The sequence below is a fragment of the Larus michahellis genome, chromosome 9 (genome assembly GCF_964199755.1).
Source record: "Larus michahellis chromosome 9, bLarMic1.1, whole genome shotgun sequence".
Taxonomy (NCBI): Eukaryota; Metazoa; Chordata; class Aves; order Charadriiformes; family Laridae; genus Larus; species Larus michahellis.
The window spans coordinates 8,976,691-8,996,735 of NC_133904.1; the positions used below are offsets into that span (position 1 = coordinate 8,976,691).

The following is a 20,045-nucleotide window of genomic DNA, read 5'->3' on the forward strand; positions in this document are numbered from 1 at the left end:
GGATGGACCAAGAGCGTGTCCCCGTGCAAAACTCTTGGCATCCCATCCCCACGCTGCTGAGCTCCATGGCCCTTCCCCTTCACCCCTGGGACAAAACCAGGTCCCTGCAAGGCCAAGGGGAGAGGCAGCGACCACCGAGGGGGAACAAGAGCTCAATTTGGGTTTTCCTTTCTTTTTTTTCTTTTTTTAAGAATTAAAAAGTGGCAGCGCTAGCGAAGGGTAATTATCCCTCTGTTCCAGCTGAAATACAATTAAGGCAGCTCTCAACGAGCCCCCGGGATATTGTGGTTTACTAATTAACAAGCGGATATGCTGTGGCCCCTGTCATGGCAATTACAGCATGAGACAGGCTTCAGGAGCTCTAATTACACGTCAGCCCGCGACACACGCTGCAATACAAATTAACGAGGGCTGGCGACGGAGGGAGTTTACCCGGCGAGAGGCTGAGCTGGGCAGCTGGGATGGGGACGAAGGGGACAGAGATGGGGGGACCCAATGTGGCTCCAAGGGATAGCGGTGCACGCTGCAGGGTCGGGAGGATGCAGGGAGCAAATTGGGGGTAAACAGGGAGTAAAATACACCACGGTCGCCAAAAATAAAGGTGCATTGGAGGAAGGAGAGGGGCTTTTGCTTTGCGGAGCCGTGGTCTGCTGAGATGAGTGGCATTTGGGATGACTGCAATGAATAGCAAGTATCGCATCTTCCGTTGTTAATTCCCAGACCAATAAAGCCGCTGTTAAGAAAAGAAGTCAGATGGGAAATACCCAACAGGGTTTTGACTGATGACAAATAACTAACAGGTCTCCCAGAGCCAAGAGGAATTTTTCTGACAAATTGTTCATTGGGAAAAGTTACGCAGTTTCAGGTTGAGTTCAACTAATAGCTTTGGCCAGGTATTGGGGGGGGGGGGGGAAATGCAATCAGGATTTTTGTAAACGCAGTTTTGACAGGTTGCATTTAAAAAAAGCTGTTTCCTTTCAATAGGTATTTAAAAGATATAATTAAAGCAAAATACAGACTGCACACCTAATGAGGACATTTTGTTTCTGACAAAATGAAACGACAATTTATCAGCTTTGCTGATATTTATCAGATTTTGGCTGGTCCCAGCCCAGCAGCGACACAGGTTTTCTGTGACAATAGTGTGCCTTTTGAATTTATCTCTCCTGCCATCGCCACTCCAGCACTCGCCTGCGGCAGGAGAGATGGTGGGGAGGTGACGTGACGGATGCCCTGGGATTTGGCCACCGGCATCGCTGGCAAATGCCGCCACAGACAGGGTGGTTCTCAGGCAGATGGGAGGATTTGGAGAAGCTGAAGCAAAGCCCCTGCGTTTTTGGGCCCCCTCCAGCATGACGCAGGGGTGGGATCAGCGGAGCTCGGGGGCAGCCCTTGCAGGGGAGGGGGTCTCATGCCATGGGGGAGCACAGCATGTTCATCGTGTGCTCCTGGCTGTGACAAAGGGTGAGACGAGGCCGCTAAAGGGGTTTTGGATTAATCCCCTCTGGGCGTGCTGCCCCCATGCACCCCAGGGAGGAGACCCTGCCCAGTCCCCGCTGCCAGCACCCAGAGCACGAAGCCACCAGAGGCCACCTCCACTGCAGAGCAGTGGCAAGGGGATGGCACGCACCTCCTTGCATATCGCTCCCAAAATAGATCTCATTAACCATCGCAATTAACACGAGCTGGGCCCTCTCTCCTCCTCGCCACCCCAGCCAGAGCCATACATAAAAATAACTGTCTATTACACAGCGGGCAGAGCCTGGCTTATCGCTGCAGACAGGAAATTGCTGCGCAGAAACCGCACGTTTCACTTTTAATAAGTTTGGCAATAAAACGTCTCGTCAAATGAGGCCACGACAGGGTGATAATGAAGCTTCCGTGTGGCCCGTAATTGCTTACTGCTCTCCTGGGGGTGAGCCAGAAAGTGGGGAACAAGGGGGAAGACGAATGGCAGCATCATCTGCCCTCACCTCCTTCTTTGGGAGCATCCCTACTTGTCCCCGGCAGCATTCCCAGAGCACCGGTACCTGCCGGGACACGGTTGAGGAGGAGGTCTGTCCATGTTGGAGGGATACAGGCAATTCCCATGGAGCAGTGGGGGAGGAATCAGAGGAAGAGAGAGGTTGTTAGTGCTCCAAGGGAAAGGAAAAGATTTTCTGCCTTCCAAGCAGGAATTTTCAGCACTGAGTAGTCTTCAAGGTTGGGTAGGTGCTGTCACACCCAGTCTGTCCCCATCTTTAGCCAGGAGGGGTACGGTCTCCTGGAGGTTTTGCACAAGTTGGCTCAGGATGAGGAACTCAAAGAGCAGCTACAACGGAAACATCAAGGGCATAAAGCAGGAAGGAGGAAAGCACTCATTGATCAAGACCCTATGGAGTCTCCTCATTTCTCCACAAAGGTCCTTGCTGATGGGAGTTGCAGAAACCCTTGGTTAACATCCACAGATTTCTTGCCTTCCTGCCCACTTCAGGTTTAAGGTGGTTGAGCATGAATCTGAAAGACGTGCCCAGTCCCAGTTCAGCTCTGCAGAGCAGAGAAGCGCTGGAGGATGAACCACTTTGTTCTCTTCAGAGGAGACTGAGACACGGCAAAGGAGAGGTCCCAGGGGGACCCCCTGTGCCGGACCTCTGCTACGGAGCAAGAGGGCTGCAGTGCTCCGAGGCCCATCATGGCAAGGGGCAGGGAGCACCGCAGTGCCTGTCTGTTCTGGTGTCCTCATGCTGGTGACCTCAGAGCAGCAGCTGGTGACATCTGCAGCCAGGCAGCACCAGCCATCCGAGCCAGTCCCTTGCAGCAAAGGATGGTGGTGATGTTTCCAGGTGCTCCCTTCACGATGAAATTTTCTTTCTCTAAAGGAAAACAGGTCCAGCAAGGGACCAGTCACTGCCCTCACCTGCTTGTGTAGATCCCCATCTTCTGTTTGATCTTCTAGATGGTGGGAGACACAAAGCAGCCCTGCCGCAAGCCTTTTTGGATTGATGGGAGCAGCTTGAGGGAGCCCTGGTGGGGTGCCCCAACCCATGGGTGGTGACAGGGAGGCACTGTGCAGCCAGCAAATCCCAGGACGGTGAATCAGCCCCTCATCACCCATGGAGGCAAAGCTGGGTCCTTGCTGCCTTCTCCCATTTAACTTATCCCTGAGTTCCTCATTCCCACCAGTTGTCCCCGATGGCAGGGAGGGAACAGAGAGATCCAGGGGGACATGGGTGCAACCAGTCCTGCAAAGACGGGCTCGAGCTCTGGTGTTGCAGTAATAGGGGACAAAATGAGCCATGTCCAGGCTGGGACTGGGAAATGAAGCGGTTTAGAGTCACAGCAGGAACATGCTGGCGCTGTCGGGGACCGCTGGCTGCCACCGAGCTCCCAGGCGGGCGGGAGGCTTTGTTCACCCGTGGCACTGCCCTCGGGGAGTTTACCTGGAATTACTGATCCACATTCATAAACATGATCACGTTAATTGGCTGCCGCGGCTACAGCCGCTGTCTCCTCCCAGCGCTGGGACTTCATCTCTGTTCCCATCCCAAATGTCAAGATGTCTCTGTTCCTCCATCCTCTTGGCACCGCGGCCGAGGATGGAGAAGCAGCTGGAGAAGGGAAAGAAGCAGAGGATGGGTGAGTCCATGAACCTGGAGCTGATGACAGACACCCACTGCCACCACCTCTGCTCTGCAAAGCAGTGCCTTGGAAACAAACCGCAGACAAGGGGACCACGAGCTCTGCAAGAAGCCCTGCAGCCCCAGGCAGCGATGACCTGGGGACGGGCACCTGGGCTGGAGACCAGCTTTTCTTGCAGGAGCAATGACCAGGTGGCTGGAGAGGGACCAGGTCCCGGCCGAGGACAGAGCCACCCAGGCTGCTCAGCCTGAGATCAGGCTGCTGCTCGTCTCGCTTGGAGCGGAGCCAATCACTTCTGCTAAATTATTCATCCGACAAATTTAGCCTGTTATTCTAGTCGTGCTCTACCCAGAGTTTTACAGATTTCGTTATTATTTCAAATTGTGCAAACACCGCAGAAACCTCTCGCGGGCTCTGGCACGCTCTGCTTTCATCTCAGCTCTCAGCTCATCTGCCAAATCTGAAACGGGATTTCTACCACCTGGTGCCAAACCCTCCATCCCCAGCCAGGCCCCAGGACCTCATGGAGAGAAGCGGCATCCCCATTGGGCACAAGGCTTCTACCAAAGGGAGAGCCATCTACCATGTGAGAGCCATCTACCGATCACCCAGAGATCAGCGGGATCAGAGGACGCCAGAGATAACCCAGAGATCAGCGGGATCAGAGGACTTTTTTCTACCTCCATCCTTGCATCTGGAATAGGGGAGAAAAATGACACCACTTTTTCCTCGCAGCCCGGGCTATCGTGGCCTTGGGAAACCAGAGAAAGCTTTTCTCTTCCTCCGCGCGTGCCCATAATTTCTCCTGTCAAGGTTCCTTTGTAACCACAGGGGTACAGCTAAAATTTCACCCTGACCAAGGGAAATCACACGCCTCTTGCAAAACAGCCAGCCTGGCAAAGAAGGTGTCACCGAACAAAGATGAGGGGAGACGGACGGGTTTGTTATGGACGAGCCGAGACTGATCAGACCCACATGTGCGACAGCGATGTGTCTGGGGAGAAGCGATCAACCACGTCCATCGATCAGCACCAAACATCGAGACTCTTCAATCTCCTGTCCCACTGCGGGGCATAAGGGAGAAAAGCAGACGGAGATGCCACCTCCGTGCCCACTTGGATCTGGCGGAGAAATGCCACAGGCAACACAAGCTGTGCTCCTCTCACACTGGGGCTTGAGTTTGATCCTGCTCATGTGGTGACGGTCAGCTCACACCCTGCTTAGGGGAAGGAAAACAGGGCAAAGAGCCCCCCCAAGCCCCAAACAAACCATCCCCGAGAGCTGTGCTGCACAGTTTCACCAAAAATAACAGAAACAAATAGAAATTTCTACATACAGACCTGCCAGGGTTCCCTAGCAAGTTATTGTGGGACACTTGAAGTACTCTCATTAGGAGGAGCTAATTAGCTGAACAGCAGGGACAGAAGCAATAGATGCAAAACACAAAGCAACATATTTAAGGAAGAAGTTTACTAGCCAGAATCAAAACATAAAAGAAATAGAAAAAAAAAATAAATCACAGGGTGATCTAAATCTTTTCTTTCTGCCCAGGCTAAAGCTAATGGGTGGTGGAAAGGGGGAATGATGGAGAATGAAAACACTTGTCCTGCATCCCCACGAGCCTCCTCTGTGGCAGGGAGAGGGGGATGCTCAGCACCAGGCCCCGTGGGACAAGGATGGACAAAGTGCCTGGCTCCTTCTGGAAGACTAGTGATTTTGTTGTTGTATGGCTCATCCCACCACAACAAGTCACAGTCTGCCCTAGGGAGCATGGCCATTCCGGCAATGCTAAAGGCATGGGGACAAGCTGGTGGCTGGGGCTGCCGGTGGCCCTTCTCTGCTTCTGACCACCTCAGCCGTTGCTTTTGTGATCCTTGAGAGCAAAGCAACGAAAGGCCGGTCTGAAACCTCATCTGCACCCGTGCCCCGGCCAGAGCTGACTCCCGCAATCCTGTGGAGCACGACGGGAGAGCCTGGAGGATGCAAACCCCATGCTACCTCACCTCAGCCCACCCCACAGGCATGGTGCTGCCCCAGCCAGCAGCCCGAGGATCCCTGAGGGAAGCAGGGATACCCATAGGGTCACCACAAGCTCCAGGGTGTGCGGTTGGGTACCCTGGTGAGCATCCCCACCCCAAACCCACCACCCAGAACGGCTCCTCTCCCGTGCAGGACTGGAGGGGGGACAGGCTGGAAGCCCACGGGTCTGGGATGCAAGCACTAGACAGAACACAGCCCCACGGTAGCCCGCGCCCCACCAGGCGACCCCCGCGCTGTATCCGGGGCGCCTTATAGCGAGCCGGTGGCGGCGGCACCGCCCGACCCGCGCTGTATGCAAATCACCCCCCGTGGCGCAGCCAATGGGGAGGCGGGGGGGCGTGGCCACGGCGGGACTTGCCCGGGCATGTGAGCTCGGCGGCTTCCGGGAGAGACACGTGGGAGCTGGGCGGACGGCGGTGGGTCCGCGGGCAACCGGGGGGTGAGCAAGGGCCTGGGGGTGGGCAATGGTGCGGGCAGGGGCTTGGGGGGCGGGTATTGGGGTGGGCAAGGGCTACGGGGACAGATAATGGGGCGGACAGGGATCTGGGGCCGGGAGTGAGGCAGGGAGGGCCCGGGTAAGGGGCAGACAGGGCCCTAGGAGTGTTCAATGGGGCGGGCGGGTGGGAGGGGACGGTGGGGTGGGCAGGGGGCTGCGGATCGGTAAGAGGGTGGACAAGGCCCTGGGAGTGGGAATGGGGCAGGTGGGGGCCGGGCAACAAGGCGGTAAGGGCGTGGGGACAGCGTGTGACAATGTGTCCGTGTCCCCCCCTTTCCCCTGCCCCATAGCTCCTGCCTGTACCCGCATACAGCGCGGGGGGGGGGGGGTGGGGGGTGGTTAGTCGCGGGGGGGCAGGAGGAGGGGGTTACCGTGAAGTGTGTGGGTCATGTGACAGGGGGCTATGAAGGTTGCGTGGCACTCACATCCCCCTGTGCCCCCTCCAGCAGGGATGCCACCTGGCAAAGGGCAGATGACCCCGCTGCTGCCCACCCTGCAGGTCTCCGCACCCACCCCGCAGAGCACCCATGGCCCCGCTGCAGGGACCCACGCTCAGCCCCCGGAGCGTCCCAGCAAGAAGAAGAGCCGCAAGCACCAGCGGTTCATGGAGCGCCGGGCACTGCTGGAGCAGAAGGGGCTGCTGAGCCCCCACCGGCGCCTGGGTAGCCAAGCCCCCGTGGTGGGGCCAGAGGCAGGCAGCACGCTCACCAAGACGGGTGGCACCACAGCACCATGTGGCAGGAAGATCCCCAAGCCCAAACAAGTCGTCTCGCCATCCCTGTCCCCATCCGCCTCTCCAGACAGCATAGCCAGGCATCACTCCGTGCTGCTGTCCCAGGGGAATGGCAGCTCCAAGGGGGTGCGGATGTCCTCCCCGCTTCTGCGCCCACGCAAGTATGTGGCCATCGACTGTGAGATGGTGGGCACTGGTCCTCAGGGCAGGCTGAGCGAGCTGGCACGGTGCTCCGTGGTGAACTACGAGGGGGATGTCATCTATGACAAGTACATCCTGCCCGAGCTCCCCATCGTGGACTACCGGACACGCTGGAGTGGCATTACAAAGCAGCACATGAAGAGCGCGATTCCCTTCAAGGCTGCTCAGGCGGAGGTGAGGAAAAAGAGAGAAATTTAAAAAAAAGAAATAACAAAAAAAAAGGCTGTGTGTTATCTGCCAGCCACAAATTGAGATATTTGGTGGTCCGTGCTGAGGTACTCTGAGGCAGAGACACCAGCACAGGACGAGGAGCCTCCGAAGCCATGCAATGGGTTGGTTTACTTGTTGTTGCTCCATTCTGAGAACCTAAAAAACTGGAACTGGAGGAACTGAATTTAACACAAAATTATTTATTTTATGCTTAATTAGTATTTCTTTTGCTGCACTGCCTGCCTAACCATTTCTGACGCTTCCAGATCCTGAAGATCTTGAAAGACAAGATTGTGGTAGGACATGCCATCCACAATGACTTCCAAGCCCTGAAGTACTTCCACCCGAAAGACAGGACCCGAGACACCAGCCGGATCCCTGTGCTGAACCAAAGGGCAGGGCTGCCCGTCAGGGCCAGCGTCTCCCTTAAAAGCTTGGCCAGGCACCTACTCCAGAAAAAAATCCAGGTAAGCAGCAGGAACCTTGAGATAGGGAGTGTTCCTGGGTTTGCTACAAGCCTGTGTGGTTAACCTGGTCCCCCCATCTCCTTGGATGCTCTTTGTGAGATGGAGATGAACTTTGTTCATCCTGTGCTACTGGCCGTCATCAAGCTGGGGGAGCCCAGGACCTCCCAAGCTGACCATTAAGCATCTCAATAAAGCATGGACAGGAACTGTGCCCTCCAGAAAGTGCTTGAGTTGCATGTATCTCCTGGGTTGCATCGAACTTTTGCCATCTCCAAAACCCCCAGCACTTGTGTCCTTCTGAGCAACAAAGTGACCTGTTGGGTTTTTGTCAAACCCTTTTTTTCTAATGAGGCTTTTCCCCCTTTGCTCAGGTTGGCTGCAAAGGGCACTCGTCGGTGGAGGATGCTCAGACGGCCATGGAGCTGTACAGACTGGTGGAAGTGCAGTGGGAGACGGAGCTGGCCCATAGCCTACCCCCCCGGCCCCCCAGCCCTGTCATAGACCCCACCACAGACAGCAGCCACTACATGGATGACCGGTACTGGCCCACGGACTTGATGTCAAGCAGCCTGTGATGGGGGACAACGTCTCCTCCACGTGTTTCAGACTATCCTGATGCCTCCAGCTATCAAAGGTGGAGGTGGCTGCCAACCTCCTTCTCTGAGGCTTGTGCCCCACATCCTCTGGGTGCCCCAGCATGCAGAGGAGTCAGACACCCCCAGCCCCTCTTGGGGACAGAGAAATGGTGGCACTTGGACACTGGCAATGTCCTGAAAACGCTGTCTGCGGCCTCTTACTGTCACACAGAAATAAATGCCGTGGCTGCGCCGTGTTCATCTGTCACTTGGTGCTTGGGGGCGTGCGGGGTCCTGGTGCCAGCCTGGAGGAGCCACTGTGGGCGTGCAATGGCTGTGGCGGTGGGCCATGGCTGCCAGGGCACCTCCGGTATCCTCTGGGAAGGGGGTTACCCCCATGGTGGGTGAGTGGCAAGTCTCCTCGTGGGAGGACAGAGGTGTCCTGCTGATGCCCAAAGGCTGCAAACCATCCAGGGCCAGTTGAGCAGTTTCCTCCTCGCTTTGTTTGCACAGGGAAGCTGAAAAGAAAGTCTGTGTCTAATCAATGTCCAGCCTGGACAAGAGCATAGGATGCACTTCATTTTAAATAGACTACATGCATATTTGTCCAATTCCGAATTAAAAAACTGTTGTTGCAAAGCCCCTGTGTGCAAGTTGCGTGGTCTGATCAGGCAGCTCTCCAGGAGGGAGGAGAGGGCAGGGATGGGGTCGGCAAGGCGGGGGACATGCTCTCCCTGCGTCCTGTGCTGCGACTGGGTGCTTAAAACCCACCTGGAACCAGAAAAGGTGCTTTGAGTGGCCTGATGATGGCTGGTGTGAGCAGTTCCTTGGGGAATGGGCTGCTCCCCTCCGCTCTGGGGACATCCCTGTGAAGGCAGGAGGAGCAAGGGATGGGCTCAGCAAGAACCCTGTGGTCCAGCACTGCCGCCTGCTTGGAAAAAGCCCGTTTCAAGAGAAAGCGTCCCAGTGTGTCACACTCCAGCAGCTGGGCTGTCACAGCTCGGGGAGGCACTGCTGGGGTTTGCCCACCCTGTGAGATGGCATCCTTGTGTGCAGGCTCTGGCAGCGAGAGCTGTGCCTGTCCCGGAGCGGGGGAATGATGCTGAGCTGTGGCGTGGGCTGCTGTGACGGTGTGGGGACAGGGTGATGCTCCCCTGCAGCGGCTCTGCCCACAAGCTGCTGCTCCGTGGGTGCCATATGTGGTTGCACAGAGGTACCCCAGCTGGGTGTGAGCACCAGAGTGGGGTTTGGGGCTGGACGTGGGGAGTCACGCGCTTCCCCGGGGGGCTGAACAGCCACCATTATAGAAAAATCAGTATTTTTTTGCCAGGTGCCTCAAGGCTGAGGCCACCCCTTTAGCACAGGGGTCCCACTGTCTGGGCTGTGAGACAGGAGGGGGCTGGAGGGCTGCCAGCATCCCGGGGGCTTTCGGGAGCCCAGCCACAGCACGATGCGGGTACAGCAGCCAGCACTGAAACAGAGTCCCATGTCCCCCATGGCCAAGCTAGATGAGTCCCAGGCTTTTCCCAGCGGCCAGGGGAGGGAAGGAGAGCTCAGCCCCAGCCTTGGGAAGCGGCCAAGGAGCCGGTGACGCAGGCACACCTGACGCACACATCAGTGCCATTAAGAGAAGCATCTTGCACTTCCCGTCTTAACTCCTCCCTGCCCGGCAGATGAAGTCGGGGACAGCTCAGAAACGCTTCGAAATACATTGGACGTGTCCAAAAAGCTCCGGCTTCCCAGTGGTGCGAGCACAGCCTTCCTTCAACAGAAACAATAATAACCTGGGCTGCATCGTGATCTCATGGGCTAGGCACTCTCCACCAGAGCCGGTGGGAAACATGCTCCCACAGTAGATCTTTAAATCCTGCTCGTGGCAATTTGGCCCAGGCACGTTCCTGACGCAGCAAGCTGTAAAACCCAGCCGGCCCCACGCTCTGTGTGAGCCCCAGGGTGCAGCTCAGCTCAGCCCCAGTGCGATGCCCTGCAACGCCAGCAGGACCCAGCGGGATACTGGAGGGGCCTGAACCCTGTGTGGGCACACAGCGGGGTGGCAGGAGGGGCACGGCTGGCACAGGTTTTTCTCCATTTCCTCCTCTCCGCCATTTCCACCTGTCCCAAGGCGGCAGGAGGGAAGCAACGCTGTGGGAAAGGTGACAGGAGCTCAGTGGCTCAGCAGACAGCACCATCAGAAGATGGTGGCATCCCAAAGCTGGCACAGCAGCGCTGTCTTCTGCTCCCGGGAAAGCAGACCCGGAGGAAGGGCACAGCGGAGGGATGTTTTGCTCGTAGCTGAATAACACAGCCCATATCACTGCATCCCCGCGGGGGGTTCATGGGGACTTGCATGGGGCACCCCACGGTTCCTGGCTTGTTTGTCCACCAGCCCTTGTTGTCCCCCCCCAGCCCGCCATGTCCCGCTACCCCATAGCACCAACTTGCCCTAAGCCACATGATGGCTCGATGTGAGACACGGTGGTGTTGGGGTGAGGCTGGAGAAAGCTGCAAAAGGCGGTAGAAGGCCACGAGGCTTTATCAGCCTGTGACTCAGCCTACCTCCCTGTCAGCCAGCAGCAGGGGGGGAAGGCGTAATTAAGGGGAAAAAAAAAAGTTCGGAAGTCTTGGCCATCCAAACACTTTAGTGAGACCCACTTCCAAAAGTGAGCCTGGGGTGGGCTCCAGCAAAGGGATAGATTTCTCCAAGCGCTCATCCCCTGTGATCCAGGGCAGCTTTTTCCCCGCCTGCCCATGGCAGAGCTTCCCGGCCTGCCTGCACAGCCTGGGGCTTGCACAGCGGCAGGAGGCACTGGGAAAGTCCCAGGTTGCCTCTGAGAGCTTGTCCCCGTCACCACCACACTGATTTAACCCCCCTGCTGAAATACCCGCCCTGCTTTGGGGGCAAACCTGAAGGCAGCAAGGCAACCAAAGGCTGTCTGCCCTTTGGTGTTTATACGTCCTTGCAAGCTTTGCTTCTACGCCGTGATCTCCCGCTCTTGGGGAAGCTGAGAAACAAATCGGGGGGGGAGGGGGGGTGTCAGTGCCCATATACATCAGATTGAAGGGCTGGAAAACCCCTGCTGTTGTGCTCTGCAGCCCCCAGCCCCCCCAAGGCAAGGTTGCTGAGGAGCAAACCCCACCGCGGATGATGAGGGGTGGTGGTGACCCACTCCCTGCTGACGAAGTGGTGTTTGCTCTGAGCAATCTGAATGGCAACTTCTGTCACGTTTGCACCCAGCGAACCCTTCGAGAGCTAAACAGGATTTTCACAGGTGTTGGTGAATATTCACCTACACGCCAGGGAGCTGCTATGGCTGAGAGTCACCAGCCTTCGCTTCGGCTCGTCACCTGAGCAGCCCGCTGAGCATCTTCAGGCGGGCGAAGGAGAGCTGGGCTGGCTCACCATTCAGGCTAAATTTTGTGATAATTGAAGAATCTGCAGAAAACTCCGCCATTGTCTCAACGACCCTGAATAATGATTAACGCAAACCCACGAATCCAGCAACGGGGTTTTTTATCAGAGGGAAAACATTGCCAAATGAGGTTTTTTTTTCCAGCCAGCTGCGAGAGCAGGTAACTGATAAGCCCGTCATTGGAGTGGGGCTGAGCCAATGGGAGCCGATGGCGACGGCTTTTACTTCTGTCTAGCAACAGCTTCTCCTTGAGCAACAGACAGTGATTCAATGCTTTCCCTTGCTCTTATTCAGCTCCCCGCCTTCCTGCCCTCCTGTTACACAGGGATTTTCATGGGGGACACTCAGAAACTGAGTTTTGCGTGGATTATCTACGGCTTTCTGCAAGTTTTTGGTGTCCAATCCTACCCCGCATGGCGAGAGCTTTGCAGCGGTAGATGCGGATGCGTGCCCGCATCCTGCTCACACCCCGGGCTCTGCTCGCACCGCCGTGCCCGTGTACCCGGGGGCTCCGCTTCTGCTGGGTGGGTGTTGGACACCCATATGGTGAAATAGCAGCACGGCAGACCAGCAGCTGTTCAAAGAGACCCCACACCAGGGGTGCCTCTGACCCTCCTGCCCCACATCGCCAGCGCCTGGCCATGGTCCAGCGCCTCTCCCGGCTGCCGGGGGCTGTTTGCATGGGGACCATGGCTGGGAGCAGCATCTCCTCATCAAACACCTCGTTTGCTTTGATGCCGGCTCTGGTTATCACGGTACATGTGGTTGAAGTGCCACGTAAGCCCCAAATGCCTTGGGGTGGAGCAATGGTGGTACCTCATAACAGCCCAGAGCCAGTCGCTAACCTGGGGCTGTCAGTCCCCTCACTGTGGGGATGCTGGGGGACTATTTGCCCCATTTGCAGGCAGAGAGCAGAGTCTTCACTGGGCCAACTGGCCAGAGACCAAACCGGTCACAGAGGAAGGAGGAACCGGCCTTCCCGCACCCCTCCCCAGCAGTACCCCCACCCACCATCGCTCCTCTCCTCTACGCCCCCAGCGTAAATTAGAAGGCAGAAAACTCGCAGCCGGCTATAAATTAAAGTCTCGGGAGCCTTAATAACCCGCTTGGCCAGAAGAAGCGACTAGGTGTGATGTGGAAATGAATAGGCACATCTGGCAGCCGCTTAGCGCTCCGGCTGCGGGAGGGGTGTGCGTGTGTGCGTGTGTGTGTGCGTGTGTGTGCGTGTGCGAGCCGCCGGCACAGCCTCCCGGATTGGCTGCAAAACCCCTTCCCGACCAATGCTGGGGACCAGGGTGGCCTAGCAACAGCCTTTCCCTAATGAAAAACAAGCCACTTAAGCATCGTGACTGTCTGCAGACGAGAGGAAAAGGCACAATTTCCGGCACGCTCCATCCCCCCCAGGGGACACAACCCCAAAAGGGGGCTACAAAGGCTGCGCTGGGTGGGCTGGAATTCTCCCAACCCGAGTACCCCTCGGTGCCTGTGCCATGGGTGAGTTGGGTGCATGGGAAGGGTTTGCTCCAGGCACAACACAAGGAAGCCCCCACAGAAGAAACCACATCCCGTTCAGCCATGGCTCCATCCCCCTGTGCTGGGCTCACCCTCAGCACAGCAAGGGGACCCCTGCCGCAGGCACCCCACAGCCCTGCACCTATGGGGCATGTGGAGGGCTGGATGCCAAGTGGCCGTGGGCGCTGTGAGCTGCTGAAAATGTCACCTTTACGGCATGAAGGGTTCATGTGGTGCAGTGCCAGGAGCATGTGGGGTGCTCCCCACTACTGCCGGGTACAGGATAGGCCAAGGGGCTGGTCACTGCTGTGGTCTTGCTTGGAGACGTCACCTTCCCATGTCCCTGTCCCCTCCCCTGCCCGGGGAAAGGGGTCTGAGGACAGTGGGGTCCGACGCATGAGCATAAGCCCATGCCTTAGTGATGGCCTCCCTGCTAGCCAGCTCACAGAAGACCTGCTGAGCTCACAGCTGAGGGCACCAGGGGCTGGCCGTGGGGTCAGTGGGCACGGGGACACCTGTCAGGAGGCAGGCTGGGAGCTGGGGGACAATGGCAGAGGGTATCAAGGCACAGCATCGCTTTTGGGCTGCAGAAACACCTCTTCCTTGGGGAACAGTGAGATGCAGGTCAGCTCTCTCCCATCCATGTGTGCAATTCCCAGTAAGGCAATGCGGGGGAGAGGACCCAGCTCAGCCCACCTGGCACTGGGAGCAGCAGCAGCAGTTTCCTCCATCCCCAAGCGCCGCATCATCCCAGGGAGCTTTAAGCTCTGCGCCAAACTTGCGGTCTTTCAGCCCGCTTTTCCCCATCCTGGCTCACCCCGGGGATGACGGGGAGACGGGGAGCGCCTATGGTGGTTTTTAAATTTTCTCATTCAAAAGGGAGGTTTCGGCTCATCCGAAAGCACAGCCCACGCCTCCAGCTCAAACCTGCCCCACAACAGACCTGCCTGCGCCGCTCTGCTCCCGCACACCTGGGGGCCCCTCACAAAGCATTAGAAATAACTCTATATTTTTTTTTAATTTTTTTTTTTTTATCCCAGACAAGAAAACAAAATATCGTCATCTTACCAACGCCACCTGACCGGGGCAGAGCAGTAAGCGTGGTGTGCCCCAGGCCAACATCTCTGCCACGACGGATGGAGCGTGGCGAAGGCTCTTCTCTGGGGGAACCTGATGGAGAAAATGAAAAAATAACTGGAGGCGGGGGAAAGCACAAGACGTGACTCTCGACTCCTCTGGGCTGACCCCCTGGGGAACCCCCCCCTCGTGTTTTTCACTCCATTTCTGCCCGTTCCGGGTTTGTGCAGTCCCGGCTGTTCACTAGATGGTGCCCTCGGGCTGCTGGTTTCCGAGTTGTCCCCTCGCAGGCTGGGGACAGGACGGGGCCCGGCTCTGCCCCGGGCTCCCAGGCCGTATTTTAGGCAGGTCACAAGCACAAAAGGAGCGTGAAAGCCACTTGAATCCCATAATTAAATCCCCGCACGTTTTGGGTGCTTCGGGGTCTGGGTCCGGTAATGAACTGCAAGCGCTGGCCTCCCTCCGGTACCCCGGGTTTATCTGAATCCCTCAGTATTTTATGTCTCTACCACCGTGAAGGTGCTTTACATCCCCAAGACAGCAAGAGAAGATGTGATGGCCAAAGAGGTAATTTCATGGTGAATGCGTGTGGGTAAAATAGCAAATAACCATCCACAACCACCACCAAAAAAATGCGTACAGCCGTAGCGCTGCAGCTCCGGTGCAGGGTGCAGGGCGGGAAGAGGAGGAAGACATGCTAACACGCATTAGCGTTACTAAGAAGGTATTTATTCATTTAGAAATGTAAATCTATGCCCATTAAGCAGCATTAGCTGTCTCCACTAGGGAGGAGCCCTGCCATGGAGCAGGAGGATGCGATGGGACAGGGATGCAGGGCATCCGCAGGGCTGCCCACGGACCCAGGGCAGGAACAGCCGGGGCTGCTTCAGGTCAGCAATGGGGTCTGTTTGCCATCCCGGGAGGTCACTGTTTGCATTTGGCCTTCACCTGGCGAGGATGGAGACACTTTCCCTTTTATTAGAAACCACTCCTGCCTTCATAAGATGGCGAACCCAGATGCGAGTGGCAACTTACAGGGGTCAAGTCACACAAGGCCACTCTGTGGTGGCAGCATAGGATGGACGTGCCAGCATCCCACTTAATCTTCTGGTCTCTCAAAATAGCAGAATGACGGAAAAGATCAAAGCCAGAGCTACACAGAGCAGCATTTGTTGTCATTTTAAGATGGCATTAATATGCAGCTCTGGGTGAAAAAGTTGCTCAAAAAATGGTTTCTTCTTGCTGCTCATCTCTGCCCTGCCCCAGGCAAATCCTGAGTCCTGCCCGTGCGCAGGAACCCACAGTGCTCCAGGTCCTCCAGAGCTGCCCAGATGTCAGGGTCTGAGCCACAAAGGCCAGGTGCTGCTACTAAATTTTATTGTTATTTGTATATTTTCACTTTTTTAATTTTTTTTTTTTTATACTAGGCAGATCAAGCTGGAAATAACATGGGAGAAATTATGTTTGCCTTCAGCATCAGCAGCTCAAATATCCCGGAGGGAGACACCTCACCGATGAACCTTGAGGAGCTAACGTCAGCAGGAGGCAGGAATGATCTTCTTGGCCTCTGGCATCATTGGCTCCAATAAAAAGATGTAAAAGAGGGCAAAATGGCTCTCAGAGGCCTCCACAGCATCTCTCATTTTGGGGACAAACATGGAGAATGAGCACATGAACAGAACAACTGCCTACAGAGCCTGCTTTTGATCTTCCAGGTTTCCCTTGTTGTAGGAAACCTTGGCCAAACCAACCTATTAAATAGGGAATTCAATCCCAGGAACCTCCCTGGGAGCTGCTCTTCAACAATCCAACAATGCTCCTGCCTTGGACACGGGTTCATCCCATCTCTGGGAATGGCACCTTCCACCCCACTGACTCCCACCCTCACAAACCCTCACCTCTGGGCAGGAGACAGACCTGCCCCCTCATGCCCCAGGGACCTGACAATCCACTGCCTTCAACCCTGCAAACAAAACCCCACGTTTAGCACCTAAGTCCAGTGTTGGGGAAAAACACTGGAGTAAAGCTACACACCCTTGTCACTTCTATAATTTACCTTTGTGTGAGCTCACAATAGCCCCTTACAAAGCAGCTGATGGGGAACGGGTTGAAGGGCAGGGAGTTTTCCCTTGGACTTGCCTCTAAACGCATCCCCCATCCCAGGCCACCACTGCCTCCCCCAAGGAACTCATTTCACCTCCCGACAGCTGCATGGGTGGGAATTGCTGCCGTGGGAACCCACAGGGTTTTGCCGGGTTCCACCACAGGGTTTTGGGCACATATTTACCCCCTCTCCAGGAGCGGGCTCCAGGTATGAAGGCAGGGGAGCAGGCAGCCGTCCCCCAGCCCCCCAGTTGCCTTCTCAGACAGGATCAGGATCAATCCTGGCTGCCTTGCATCCCCCGAGGCTGGAAAACGCCTGTGCCAGGACCAAGACACTACGTGTGTGTGCACCTATTTGGCCTGTCTCTGCGTCCCCGGGAGCGGGGCTGACCCGCTCGGCGGATCCCGATAACGGGCCATTTTGAGCAAGATCCTTATGAAACCGCCTTTCACGGGCAGCACAGAGGACGGTTGTTCCCGGGGCCAAACCTCCCTCTCCCCGGCTCCTGCCACGGGGATGCTCGGCTGCTCGAAACCCGCGGAGCCAGCGGCAAAGGAGGAGAGGTGGGAAGGGGGATTTACGGCGGGAGGAGCCGTGCCGAGGCAGGGGTTTCGGGGGAGAGGGCGGCATCCAGGCTGGGCTGCAGCTGGCTGACGCCAGCCCCGCTCTGCGGCCTGAGACCCTTCCAAGGTGCCGGCCGAGGTACAGATGTTCCCATTGTGCATCTTGGGAGCCTTCTCGGAAAACTCCAGCAGCTTCGAGCTGCCTTTTTAGCTCCAGCTTTTGGGTGGTTTTTTTCGTTTGTTTTTTTTTTTTAAATCATATACATAAGTTTGGAAGAGAGCCTTCTCGCTACTGCATTTCTTTGCTTTCTGCCAACCCCCCAGTGTTTTAAGAGCTCCCTCCCTGCTTTGTGTCGTCCCCCCCACCCCCCGCCTGAATGATCGTCACCATCCCAGGGGTTGGCACTATTAAGCCCCGGTGCAAAGCAACGGCTGCCAACCACAGCCTGTTTTGTATTGCAGGGGCTGGTTAGCCGGGTAAAGCGGATGGGTGGAAAGGCAGACCGTGCACTAGGGATCCTGCAAACCGGTTCTGCTCCGGCACTGCCAGGCGTTTGATGATAGAAGCGCACATGACCCCATGGCTGCTCCCTGGCTCAATTTTCCCACCACCAGAACAAGCAGCACCGCAGCGGGGAGAAGAGAGGTTTGCAAACCGCTCTGAGATCCTCAGTTACAGGGTTTTTTGTTCCCCTCGGCACTGTTTCCTATGGGCAAAAGCAGCTAAGCAGGGACAAGAAGTGAGACGTGCAAAAGGGATGTTAGATCAGCCCTCAGACACAGCGGGAGAGGCAGCTTTGAAAAACCGAGCTGAGAATGGAGCTAAAAAAAAAATTATTCAAGGATTTTGGGAAGAATCAGCCTCTTAGAGCAGGATCAGGGCCAGGAACCAGAGCCACAAGGTGCCTGTCCCTGCCTCTAGCTCCATCGCTGGCCAACTTTATGGTGTGCTTGGTCCCTGCAGGGAGAGGGACCGACCAAAGCCTTGGGTTGAACCTAGGTGTGAGCAGAGAGGATGATAAAACCCTGTTTTGGGACCTGCGCTGGTCCTGTGTCTCACCCTGCCCTTGCTTAGAAACCATTTTGGCTGGGCTGCAGAGCTCTGCTGCTTCCCCGTGGCTGAGGTTCCCAATTAGCCTCCAGGTTCAAACGCAACGGGAGGGCAAGGAGAAAGCCCTGCAACACTCTCAAACCCCCATCCCAGCCTGAATCCTCTCTCAAGTACGGCATCTTTAAGGTTAGCGGTGGATCCAGGTGTAATTTAGTTAGGAAGTAACGCTTAGGAGAAGGGAAATTACCCTCTCTCTCCCGGCCAGCACTAGCAGCTGACGGAGAAGGCAGCGATAAATGAGAATCAACTTCCAAAGAGAAACAAAAAAGCAACACCACTTAGAGACAGAAAGCAACTGAAAGGGCACATTTGTAACAGGAAAGATGTTTACAGCCCACCAGCAGCAAGAAAAGCCGTGGCTTTTAAAGAGAGCAGGGGCAGAGGGCATCTGCCTTTCAAAACAATCAGGAAAGGGAATCTGAAAAGCAAACACAGCCCTCTCAGCTGTTAAAGAAAAGGCAACAGCGGGTGGAAGTCACCCTCGGATCACAAGGGCATCCAGAGAGGGATCACATCGGGAGGGACGCCAGCAGCGGGGGGACAGGCAGGGCTGGCAGCGAGAGGGAAGATGGGGCTCCCGCGAGCCCTTTGCTGGCGACGGACTGCCTTGGGAAACTGCTGGCCAGGGGGGTTTAATCTTCTCCTGCAGATAGGCTTTTCCTTATCAGCTTCCTCCTCCAGGCACGAGGCCCTCGGGGCTGGTGAGCCAGCACGTCCCCCCACTCTGTTGGTGGGAAGAGGAAGAGGGCAGCTCGGGGCAGGCATCAATGTGGTGCTGATTTCACACTGCTCCGCTTCCTATCTTCCCTAAAAAGCATGGAGCAAAACCACAGGGAGCTCCCAGCCCGCCCCCTGCAGCCAAGCCCCCCCATCCCCAAGCTGTGAGCACAACCCAGACCAGTGTCCCCTGCCCTCCAACGTAGGAACTTGGGTCTTAACAGAGGTTTTTTCGTAGCCTGCAAGCGGCATTTAAATTACCCAAACCATCACCTCCACCCCATCACATCCATCTTCAAGGTCTCTGTGCCCACCAGGAGCTGTGGCCCATCCACCTTCCCCTTCTGATGTGCGCCCCAGACACAGAGCGTGGGCACAGAGAGGTGCCGAGGAGAGGGGTTTCAAAGGCTGCCTCGCTAAACAGGGAGTCACTTGAGCAAGACGAGAAGGCAGGGAGAACCCCACCCGAGAGCTTTGAGATGTCAGATCTGAGAAATTGAGAAGCACCTGTAGGATTAAGGAGCCAACCAGAAGCTTTGAGAGCACCCTCAGCCCCTAAACGATGAGTAGGAGGCCTCTCCCTTCCTCTGACACCTACATCCCTTTTGAAATCCTGGCTTATATCCTAAAAAGCTCACAGTTTTAAAGAGAAACGTAGAGAGAAGGAAGCATCTCCCAGCAAAGAGTAGGGGAGCATGCACATCCTACTGCTGTTCATTAAAAGTGGCTAATAATCTCATTTTTTTTCCAGCCCAGATAAAGCGCTGTGTATAAGTAGATAAGAGGCTTACATACCCAGGAGGCTCAATTAACGTTCTTAGTTCACACAGCCTCAGGTAGAAGGCATTGCTGACCAGAGGTTGCAGCTACCAACTGCCGAAGGAATATCTTTCTTTTAAGTCTTTATAATCCCAAGTCTTTTATTTTTAGGTATTTCTAGGACTCCTCATCTCCGCAGCACTTCAGTGCAGCTCTCCCTGACTCTAAGGGTACCGCTGGCCGTTCACCAGCAGCCCAACAAAAATTATTTCTCTTGCCTCCCCCATCACCTAAATCCTTACACAAAAAGAAGAGGTCCCTCATGAACCCAGTTGTATACAGACCAGCTATGCTGGTGTGAACTGGCCCACCTGGATCCCCCTGTCCTATATAAAGCCGGAGCTGCCTCTGGTGCTGTTTTAAGTGAACATGTGGGAGCCCAGGGTGCCTGG

The 20,045-nt window shown here is 56.0% G+C and overlaps 1 protein-coding gene across 7 annotated transcripts; it reads left to right on the forward strand.

Annotated features, from left to right (window-relative positions):
• Positions 1–5,846: 5,846 nt before the first annotated feature.
• Positions 5,847–8,982, forward strand: AEN (apoptosis enhancing nuclease). Of its 7 annotated transcripts, none has more exons than XM_074601516.1 (4): positions 5,847–6,074; positions 6,654–7,262; positions 7,565–7,765; positions 8,137–8,982. In XM_074601516.1, exons 1-4 carry the CDS (start codon positions 5,979–5,981, stop codon positions 8,338–8,340), a joined length of 1,110 nt encoding a protein of 369 aa, XP_074457617.1. In that variant the 5' UTR covers positions 5,847–5,978; the 3' UTR covers positions 8,341–8,982. The 7 variants fall into 7 exon arrangements, with proteins under 7 accessions (XP_074457617.1, XP_074457621.1, XP_074457619.1 ...); XM_074601520.1 differs by having other exon boundaries at positions 6,008–6,074; positions 6,601–7,262; XM_074601518.1 differs by having other exon boundaries at positions 6,011–6,074; positions 6,604–7,262.
• Positions 8,983–20,045: the final 11,063 nt, after the last annotated feature.